The following is an 8,257-nucleotide window of genomic DNA, read 5'->3' on the forward strand; positions in this document are numbered from 1 at the left end:
AGCATACAACATCTACAGTGCAGCATGCTGAGAGATCTAGCATACAACATCTACAGTGCAGCATGCTGAGAGATCTAGCATACAACATCTACAGTGTAGCATGCTGAGAGATCAAGCATACAACATCTACAGTGTAGCGTGCTGAGAAACTAATGTACAAATGTGGGATGCATCTCATCTAATGATATATATATGACAAATACAAAAAACTGATGGCACCTTGACTGCTGAAAGGTACAGTCAAATTATTATTCATCATGCTATTTTACACGAAGAAGACTTGTTGACCAGGGATTCATCTTTCAACAACAAAAAAATGATCCTAACCAGGCAGGAAATGTGGTAAAACAATATATAGTAGTTAAAAAAAAAATGGCAGATAGAATGCTCGTGTCCTTGGCTTGCATAAAGTTCAAGTATGAATATTAAAGCTATATGGGCTTATACAGAAATTGAGAAGGTCTAATGGTAGCCAAACAACTTACATGGATTGTTGGGATACAAGAAATTTGGAACATTTAACTTATAGTAGAATAAAGTCAAAATTTACTGCCCTGTTTAAAAGCAAGTACAAAATTCTAGTGTATTGTACAACTTGCTCTCTTTTTGAGTTTTCTATTGTGATGTATCATGACCTTCTAATGTAAGTCACAAAACCATCTAATCAACAAGTTGTTAAAAACTGGAAATGATTTTAATTCAACAATATAAAATATTTTACATTAAAACAAAGGGTTTTAATGCCAACCTCAATTTCAAGAAAACAAAACAAGTATGACTTATTTCTAGTGGGGAGAGAAAATGATGTCAAGAAGTATAAAGCACAGCCAATGTCATAAATAACTGTCACTCCTCTTGATAATCTTAACAGTCCAGTTCATAAAAAGAACAGGTTTAGGTAACAACTGCCACTTAGTAACAGGGTAATTACAAGGCTTTGGGTTTTTTTTAACGAGATCGGTAAAAAAGGACTTCTTTCGTCTTTCTTTCTTTTCTTCCTCAACGTTTTTCTTGTCCTCTGCCGCATTTTTCAGGCTGTCTGATTTTCGCAACCTCTCGAGAGAACCTTGGTTAACTGCATCAGTGCTGTGGTGCAGGGGCAGACTTCTGGATAGGGTACTATGCTCATGATCATCTAGTCTGCTATCAGAAGCAGTGTGTCTTGTCAGGGTATGGGAAGCCTCAGGAAAACCTAGAAGATGACTGTCCAGACTCATGCTTTTCATCACTGGCCCCGGCTGAATATCCTGTAAACTGACAAGTTAAACCTTACAAGAAGTTAGCATCTGACAAGTATCTAATTGTCAACATTTGTCATTTAATTTATTTCAAACGTTAAGACTGTGAAAATCCTCTACGTAATCTATGAAAAAAACTGCTTCGGGCTAAAGTATGGTGTTGAGACACATAACTTTGAAATATTTGAAATTAATAAGGCAAAAGGTTAACGTCAAAAGACATCCTACAGACTCAATTACTCTTTTCAGTGTGTACATCTGTTGTATCTACTTCTCAGAAGCTAAATGTAAAACTAAAGGTATGATTGCTTGTTGTTAAACACAAAGCTACATAATGGGCTATCTGTGCTCTGTCCACATGGATATCAAATCCAGTTTTAGCATTGTAAGCTTGAGACTTACCACTGAGCCACTGGGGGCAAAAAGGAAAGGAAACTCAAGTGGGCAATATTTTATAACTGAAGAAATTAAAACAAACTTTTTTTTAAAAAAAAGAAGAAAAAGATTAGAAAAATACACTTAACTGATGTGAAATGTATGACCAAAATATATTGTAATTTTCTGTACTTCAAGTTCTTGTAGTTAATTATCAGTATGTTATTTTGAATACTGTTGTTTTATTTCAACTTTTGTTTGACTGGTTATTATTATACCTTGTTCATTGGCCATTTACGTTCCTTCATATCTCGCATAAAGAAAATGTCTGGGTCTTTTGAGAGGTGCTCAGGTAAGAACAGATTTTAAATGTTTATAACATCAAATTAATGTTATGTCTACCTTTACAAGTATATTTCCCATATTTAAAGATGTAATTACTTTCGTCACAAACTCAAGTATGAACAGAGCAACACCCCAAATTATAACATTTCTCACAGCTTCACAAATATCAAAAGAACATGTTCTAAAAATACTGAACAAGATACTGTTTAAAATGATTATTTGATATCAAAATTAGGTTGGAAAACCATTTAAGACAGTATTGCATACCTTATTACTATCATTCAATTCACTAAAATATTCAGAATTATACTGTTTTCATTTCATGGAAAAAAAAAAAAACTTCTAAGAAAAATATTCAGATCACTTTACATGTTTTCTATAGTTACCTTTTTCCTAAATTTGAATATGGGTTTTCACTCTCAGCAAAGCCAATAGAGGGAGCTAGTGATAAAGTTATACTGCCATTCAGTGATTTCACATCTTCATGGTACATTTCCTCATCATCTTCTTGCTCTGAGGGAAAGTCTATCTGGTCGATTGCAGTAACGGAGCCTAAAACGCCAACTTTCACTAGAGGTGGATATCTACGTTCCGAGGCTACTGCACCAATGGCCAGTAACGTAGGTTGACTTACTGAACTGTCTTTCCGAGTGTCAAAACCAATGTAAGGCCATGTGAAAGCATGGAAAGGACCTGCAGGGACATTTCCTAAAGAAGGGATTAGAGTTTATTACTTCAACTTATGATACCCCTTTCTTGTGGAATGTGGTAAAGTAGAGAAACAGACAAACCTTACAGTTTTACTGTGTTTAAGGCTACGAAGGACACTAGCTTCTTTTCACCTATTTTCAGTAAGGCACCTACCTGGCAATGGTACATTTTCTTCCAAAAATTATAGACATTTTTCATACCTTCAATCAAGGTTTCTAAACGTTTGCCCTACTTTTTCACAGTGTCCGACAGATTGACCAACAGCTTCACCAACAGTCAACAGACAGTTAATTTTTTTGCCCCCTTTATTTTTAAAGCATTCCCAATTTTTGTTATTTTCCTTTTTTCCATGACCTCATACTCATCCCGATTCACCAAAATCTCAAAATTATGCTAGTAACTTTTTGAAACTTATTTGAAGTAATATTAACCAAAGTTCTTTCTCTATGTAATTCACATCAGCAGTTATGTATGTTTCTTGTTGATATTTACAGAAACATATATATATTACACACGTTTCTTGTTGATCTTTACAGAAACATACATCTTACACACGTTTCTTGTTGATCTTTACAGAAACATATATATTACACACATTTCTTGTAGATCTTTACAGAAACATATATATTACACACGTTTCTTGTTGATCTTTACAGAAACATATATATTACACACATTTCTTGTAGATCTTTACAAAAACATATATATTACACACATTTCTTGCAGATCTTTACAGAAACATATATATATATATATTACACACGTTTCTTGTGGATCTCTACAGAAACATGTACATTACACTATTTTCCTCAGATTGACATTACACTATTTTCCTCAGCTGGACATTACACTATTTTCCTCAGCTTGACATTACACTATTTTCCTCAGCTTGACATTACACTATTTTCCTCAGCTTACTATGACATATAGACGTATATATTTGGTGGTTCATTGCTGGAGCAAACTTAGAGCATTACTTTTGTAAGGAAATATGTTCTTACCTCTTAGTCTTTGTTTGATTCATTGATAAAAATACGACAATTCACAGGATTTTTAATTTGTTACTGCATGCTGGTTATAAAGCAGAAGGTAAAGTATTCATCCTAAGTTTTAAAATGTTTCACACTCACTGCTGTGAACTTCAATAAACAACCCTTCATATTATTAGACGTCTTTCACAAATTTTACTTACAAAACAGAAAAGGTCATTATAAAAATTAAAAGTTCCCTGTCGTGTAAAACTACAACTTATATATTATCAGATACACAGGAAAGTAGCATTAATTGTTTGACATTTTTAAACATCTTGACTACGTTCTGCAGGTCTTGTTAATCTCAACCAATCAAATAACAATCTATCCATTTGCTAGTTTTTCAAGATTTAGAGTTCCCACATTGTAGTTCTTGCACCTGATGATAATAGGTTGCCTTGGTGAAACATTATTACTAAATATATTATACTCTGTGTATTCAGTAAGTAAGTAAGTAAGTCTTTAGAAAAGGCCTTTGTTTCTAATGAAGAATATGTTGAATCTTGTTTTACCACCACTCTTAGAAAAATATATTGTATTTTAAAACATTTAATTACGTTATTAAATTATATTGATTAAATTGCTCACCTTTTCTAAGTATCCCAATTTGTCACGTTGAGAGTTGAAACACAGGCTGCTGTGTTGAAAGTTATGAAACCCATGCTAATTTCATTCAGACAGAAAACCAAGAACAGAACAGTAACTAGAGGAAGTTAGGAGAAGAAACATCAATAGGAAGTAAATCAACACTTTTCAGGTCAGTTTTAATGGTACAGCATAAGAGCCTGTTAAAGATAAACATGGATAAAACTTGTCATGGCAATATGCACAGAAGTTAACATTGATCACAGCTGCATAAACACAGACGTTAACATTGATCACAGCTGCATAACCACAGAAGTTAACATAAGGTTACAGCTGCATAAACACAGAAGTTAACATTGATCACAGCTGCATAAACACAGACGTTGACATAAGGTTACAGCTGCACATGCACAGACGTTGACATAAGGTTACAGCTGCACATGCGCAGACGTTGACATAAGGTTACAGCTGCACATGCGCAGACGTTGACATAAGGTTACAGCTGCACATGCGCAAACGTTGACATAAGGTTACAGCTGCACATGCACAGATGTTAACATAAGGTTACAGCTGCATATGCACAGACATTGACATAAGGTTACAGCTGCATATGCACAGAAGTTCACAAGGTTAGAGCTGTATATGCACAGAAGTTAACATAGGTTATAGTTGCATAAACACATGTTGACATAAGGTTACAGTTGCATAAGCACAATGTTGACATAAGATTATAGATGAATAAGCACATACACTGATACAAAGTTACAGTTGCATAAGTACAGATGTTGACATAAAATTAAAGATGAAATAAGCACACACATTGATACAAAGTTACAGTTGCATAAGTACAGATGTTGCCATAAGATTATAGATGAATAAGCACATACATTGATACAAAATTACAGTTGCATAAGTACAGATGTTGACATAAGATTAAAGATGAAATAAGCACAAAGACAAAGATGAACAACATAAAATAGACAGAAAGTTACATTTAAGTTAGTACAAAATCTGACTTTAAGTTGCAGTTAAAGAAATGCAAGTTAAGATTATACTGTAACCGAATAAGTACACAAGTTGACAGGAAATGAAGTTATTGTAAGTACACAGTGTCAGAGCCGAGATAAAAATATTCAGAGAAAGTTAAATGAAATGCCATGCTACATTTGAAGATACTGGAATGGACTGTTGTTCGAAAACAATGAAGTGTTTGAAAATCAACCTAACCTGCTTCAGATCCAACGTTACCATACACAGACGTAGTAGCATCTTCTAACAAAGTCGCTTCACTTCCACTACGGTGAATACTTTCTTCTGATAACAAACGATAGCCAAGAATTACAAAACTTGAATCAATGTTTAAATGCTCTTACTACTAGTTTAAAAAACATAATTATTGAACTATAAAATCTCAAACAGTTAGATCCAGTCCAAGTACAATCCTAAGCCTAACAACAATATAAGATTAATTTGTAAACTTAATACTCAACCTCTACCTGTAAAACAGGACCGAACAGAGTTAACGTGACTCGTGCTTCCTAACAACAGCATTTCCAGATGCCTTAGTCCTGGATTACATACAATCTGAAAGTTACACAGCAGTTCTATCTGCTTCCAACGGTTTAAACGTTCTTGAAGGTCTTGGGTTACTTCGGAGAGAGCAGCTCTGAGGTAAGAAAGAAATTTGTAATCAAAGATATAACCCAAGTTACTCTCTTGAACACCAGTTAAACAACTATTTTAACCTCACAAAACTAAACAGTAAGATATTAGACAGAAGGAAAACTGAATTATGTTGACCATCAGAATGAATTTGGCAAGCATATTACAAATGCTGAAGTGTAAGTACATATAGCTTCCGACTTTTAACTAATGCACTAATATTGTAAAAGAAATTTTTTTTGGGGGGGGGGCATGTAAACTTGAAACTGTCAGTATTTAGTGAAACTCCTTAATTACAGAATTGAGGAAAAACAAGACAACCGTACATTTCACATACAGGGTTGTAATAAATGGTGTGTTAAACATATAATTATGTTGTTTTTATTTAATTCTGTAATTGATGGTATACGTAGGCCTTGTTTAAACAATACATACAATTCCTTGATAACACGCTAATAAAATATATCATTATGTTATAAAAATGATGATTTCATTAAAGATAAAGAATCATTATTTCTTATAATAGAACTTTAAAAGCTGTGTGGCAAAGTCTTTATGGTTGGTTACTTATTCTCAGTTACTTGTTATATCTTGTAGATCAATACATTAATGCTTTTATAATTTTTGTTCTTAATTTCTCTTATACGATAAGAAAAAACAGAACCCATCAGCTGAATTCTCAAGTGTTTTTGTTCGGTTTGTTTTCACGGCCAATGTCGACAATCCATGTTTACGACAGTCCACGAGCTAGCTAACTTCGACACAAACATACTTCAGCAATACTGCAAGTTTTGAGGTGAATAACTCGTAGAAATATTACACCAATTTTATTACATTCATCATAAAGGTGGCAAATGAACCGAGAACACTCATCCAAAATAGAAAAGTTTAAAAACTCATAGAAAACTATCATTATTCCTTGCACAGAACTTTGTATTTAGTGAAAACCTTCAAAATGATGAAGATCAGAAAAATAATAACATCTTGTGATATCGTTGTGAAGAAAGCTAAAACAGATAGTTCCAACTTAAATTTAACTCAAATATTAATGACACCATAATATATATTAGTTGAAACTTATTGATTCCCCTAGTAGAACTGCACCAAAATATTAGTTTAAACTTAGTGATTCCCCAAGTAGAACTGCACTAAAACATTAGTTGAAACTTAGTGATTCCCCAAGTAGAACTGCACCAAAATATTAGTTGAAACTTAGTGATTCCCCAAGTAGAACTGCACCAAAATATTAGTTTAAACTTATTGATTCCCCTAGTAGAACTACACCAAAACATTAGTTGAAACTTAGTGATTCCCCAAGTAGAACTGCACCAAAACATTAGTTTAAACTTACTTTGCTTGAAGGATCTTGTCGTCTACATCATCTAGAACACTTCCGTGAGCTATTCTAAATGTACCCATGAAACTTGACCGCTTCTTTCTCAACTTTTCACACTATGAAAATAAAATAAGAGGGAATCCTCAATAGCCACAGCATTTGAAATTCTTTTAGGCAGGATTAGAGTAAATTAATCCACAAGACCTCGGGCACGGTCAAATACATCAATTGAAAGGGTTTGACCTCCTGAATCCAAAACTGTAATTAGATCTCAAAATTGATAAAGAGATGATGGGGCTACAAGATAAAGTTTGTACTTGAAAGAAAAAACTCGGAGCCATTCTATGCCTCGGCTGATAATAAAGCAAAAATAACATCTGATGCTCTTCAAACACTGCTACAAATATGTTAATCAAATGATACATTATATAAAGACATTAAAAATGTTTTGTATATTTATAGTTAAATTGACATTATAAAGTTGTAGTTAGATTTTATTAACTCTTTCAGCACAGGATTGGTCCCTGGGACCAACTTCATAACCATTTCGTGCTTATTATAGTTTCCATGCTATAACTTTTCAATTTTAATGAATTTTAATGAAATTTGGCAGATTATGAGTAAATATTACAATGCTTTCATACACAAAATATCAGATTTTTGTATTAAGTCTTAAGGTTTGTAAAGCAATGTTTTTCTCATGTCTTTTTTTTTCTTTTCACATCTTGCCTATCTATCATGCAAAGTAATTTTCATTTTAACATTAAAAATACTTTTATTCATCAGAAAATGTTCAAATTTCACATGCAAAATCTTTATAATGTCCAAATAGTTATCAAGCATTTCTTAAGGAATAACTTTATATTTTATCTGTTATTTTCAATAATTAATCTCTGTAATGAGTTCGGTAAATTTGATTGATCTCGCAACCACCATAAAAAATTAGGAAATAAACATAAATTATGCCTATTTCA

The 8,257-nt window shown here is 33.0% G+C and overlaps 1 protein-coding gene across 3 annotated transcripts; it reads right to left on the reverse strand.

The window, feature by feature from the left end:
- Positions 1–675: 675 nt before the first annotated feature.
- On the reverse strand, positions 676–7,449 carry LOC106476734. 3 transcript variants are annotated; one of them, XM_013937366.2, is made up of 5 exons: positions 7,299–7,449; positions 5,782–5,951; positions 5,513–5,596; positions 2,345–2,666; positions 676–1,254 (listed from the first exon to the last, which is right to left on the reverse strand). In XM_013937366.2, exons 1-5 carry the CDS (start codon positions 7,364–7,366, stop codon positions 834–836), a joined length of 1,065 nt encoding a protein of 354 aa, XP_013792820.1. In that variant the 5' UTR covers positions 7,367–7,449; the 3' UTR covers positions 676–833. The 3 variants fall into 3 exon arrangements, with proteins under 3 accessions (XP_013792820.1, XP_013792819.1, XP_022236221.1); XM_013937365.2 differs by having other exon boundaries at positions 5,513–5,599; XM_022380513.1 differs by having other exon boundaries at positions 5,776–5,951.
- Between the last annotated feature and the right edge of the window lie 808 nt (positions 7,450–8,257).

Source organism: Limulus polyphemus, unplaced genomic scaffold (genome assembly GCF_000517525.1).
Source record: "Limulus polyphemus unplaced genomic scaffold, Limulus_polyphemus-2.1.2 Scaffold11386, whole genome shotgun sequence".
Taxonomy (NCBI): domain Eukaryota; kingdom Metazoa; phylum Arthropoda; class Merostomata; order Xiphosura; family Limulidae; genus Limulus; species Limulus polyphemus.

Excerpts from the sequence above, each read along its gene's own strand:
- LOC106476734 (XM_022380513.1), bottom strand. The coding sequence starts at position 7,366 with ATGGGTACATTTAGAATAGCTCACGGAAGTGTTCTAGATGATGTAGAC. Across the intron at positions 2,667-5,512 it reads TAACGTTGGATCTGAAGCAG|GAAATGTCCCTGCAGGTCCT; the intron begins GTTAGGTTGATT and ends TCCCTTCTTTAG. Across the intron at positions 1,255-2,344 it reads TATTCAAATTTAGGAAAAAG|TTTACAGGATATTCAGCCGG; the intron begins GTAACTATAGAA and ends TTAACTTGTCAG.